General features: G+C 47.6%; 1 protein-coding gene across 1 annotated transcript; it reads left to right on the top strand.

The window, feature by feature from the left end:
* The first annotated feature begins 136 nt into the window (after positions 1-136).
* Positions 137-2427, top strand: LOC126495829 (apolipoprotein L6-like). Its single transcript, XM_050133409.1, has 2 exons — positions 137-536; positions 1182-2427. Exons 1-2 carry the CDS (start codon positions 364-366, stop codon positions 1996-1998), a joined length of 990 nt encoding a protein of 329 aa, XP_049989366.1. The 5' UTR covers positions 137-363; the 3' UTR covers positions 1999-2427.
* The last annotated feature ends 6 nt before the right edge of the window (positions 2428-2433 follow it).

Below are 2433 nucleotides of genomic sequence, written 5' to 3' on the forward strand. Positions count from 1 at the left end.
CCAAGGTCTCTCTTGGGTGTCTGGAGAGAGGAGAGTCAGGGAAAGGGAGAAAGGGGAGGGTGGGGGAGACAGAGAGGAGAGAATGGAGGGAGGGCGCTTCTTCTGGCTGCTGTGAGGACACTAACCCTCTGGGTCAGGGACCTCACTCACAACCTCACTTGCTTCCTTCTCTATCTCCAAATACAGTCAAATGTGTTAAGGGACACAACTCAGTTCCTACCAAAAGTGACACCAGATTATACCTGAAGGGACAGATGCTCAGGAACAAATTTAAAACCTAGCTCCTGAAGCCATTCAGGGTCTCCAGCATGCTTCTCTAACCATATTCCTTTTCCTTCCCTTCTAGAGAGGAAAGGCTTCATCATGTCTGTGGTTGAGTATCTCTGGGACACATGGAGCACAGTGGCCCTGCAGCTCCTGGCGACCATAGACGGATTCGGAAAACAACTTGTGGAAAGAGCTGGTCTGTCCAGTTTCTCTCCATTTAAGTTGATGTTGGCTGTCGGCATGTTGTTGATTGTTTATATTATATTTAGGTATGTTTCTTGTATCCATGATCTTTGTAAAGCCTTATCATGAAAGGGGGTGGATTTTGCCAAAGGCTTTGTTCAGCATCTAAGAAGATGATCATGTGGTGTTTTCTTGGAGTCTGTTTATATTGTAGATTGCATTGACAGACTTTCTTACATGAAACATTAAGTAAGAGATGAATTTTTCTTGTTCATGATGAATGATTTTTTAAGTGTTTTAAGAAGAAATTGGATCACTAGACCCAGACTCAGGAGTTAAGAGCCCTAGGTGCCCCTCCAGGTGGCTGACATCCAGTTCTCAGCATCCTCATGATGGCTCACAACTGTCTGTAACTCTGGGTCTAGTGATCCAATTTCTTCTTCTGCCCTCCATGACACCAGGACTGCACATGGTACACACACACACCTGCAGGCAAAACAGTCAAACAAATAAAATAAAAAATTTAAAGGACAGAGTAATATGGTTTTTAACTCATCGTGTCCTTAACAAATAATTGTGTGGTGGATCCAACCTGCCCATCAATGCAAGAACGACATTGTACAGCTGTAAGACTCTCCTCCGTTTCATTCCCAGCAGATGCTCTGATTGCCACTGGACAGATCTTTGCAAACTCTCTTCCTCACTCTGTTAGTTGGTCTCTCCCTTTACAGGAAAGTGAAAGATGCCTCACGTGAGAAGGGAAGGTTTCTGGAAGTTTACCCTCAGATGAAACGGGAGCTTGAGGAGAGCATCAGGAAGCTCCACGCCCTTGCAGACAAGATTGACAAGGTGCACAGGGGCTGCTCCACCGCACAAATGGTGGCCAAGTCCACCGGTGCTGCGTCTGGATTCCTGACAGTCCTTGGTATCGCTCTGGCACCTGTGTCAGCAGGATTCAGTCTGGGACTTTCAGCCACAGGCTTGGGGCTTGGGGCAGCAGCAGCTGTGACAAGTGTTTCCACAACCATTGTGGAAAAGGTAAGCACAGCATCAGTAGAAGCTGAAGCTAGACAGCTTCTGACAAGGAGCAACGACACTGAGAACGACATTAAAAGCAACAATACTGAGAAGGACATTACAGAATCGTTGGAGAAGATCACCACTGGGCTTGTTTCTGTATCTAAGCAATTTGTTAACACTGTGGATGACATAAAGAAGAATATTGATGCCATCAAGCTGACCAAAGCCAACCCTCGCCTAGCAAATAAAGCTAAGCGTCTAATGACCACAGGGAAGGTGTCAGCCAAAAGCACGAAAGAGGTGAAGAAAGCCTTTGGAGGCACTGCGCTGGCAATGACCAAAAACGACCGGATCTTTGCTGCAGCCACTGCAAGTCACTCCCTAGCACTAGATATAATTAGCATCATAGAAGACACAAAGCATTTGCAGGAGGGTGCACAGTTTGCTGGAAAGCTGCGGCAGAAGGCTCAGGAACTGGAGAAGAAGTTGCAGGAGCTCATCCGGGTTCATGACAGCCTGACTCAGTGACCCCTTCTTCAGTGCAGCTCGGAGGACTGGGGGTGGGGTGTGCTGGACAGAGCCATGGACACTTGATGGTTCTGAATGTATCCCCTTTATAACAATACCACGATGGTGGTAGTGCCTGTTAGAGGAGAGGCCACATCAAGAGAAAGGAAACCAGAACACAGAACACAGATGGGACAGGCTTGTTACCTCCCACTAGACTCCACCTCCCTCTTAGATCTCACAACCTCCAGCATCCCACATAAGGACCACGCTCCCAAGCTGGGAAGAACATCCAAGGCCTGACTAAGCCACAGCATGGCTGTTCCCCAGTCACACCCACCACACTGCTCCCAACAGAGGCTCACTATCCTCACAGGTCCCTGAGCTGCCAACTTTCCCACTGCTTTCTGATTGCTTGCATAGAGACCTTTTCCTTCTTCCTAGTTTTGCCTCATT

The sequence above is a fragment of the Alexandromys fortis genome, unplaced genomic scaffold, assembly GCF_014885135.2.
Source record: "Alexandromys fortis isolate MF-2015 unplaced genomic scaffold, M_Fortis_MF-2015_v1.1 scaffold_649, whole genome shotgun sequence".
Lineage (NCBI taxonomy): Eukaryota > Metazoa > Chordata > Mammalia > Rodentia > Cricetidae > Alexandromys > Alexandromys fortis.

What these genes read in the sequence shown, in the direction of transcription:
- LOC126495829 (XM_050133409.1), top strand. Translation starts at nt 364, where the DNA reads ATGTCTGTGGTTGAGTATCTCTGGGACACATGGAGCACAGTGGCCCTG. An exon ending in ATTGTTTATATTATATTTAG is followed by an intron (nt 537 to 1,181) that starts GTATGTTTCTTG and finishes CTCCCTTTACAG; the next exon opens with GAAAGTGAAAGATGCCTCAC.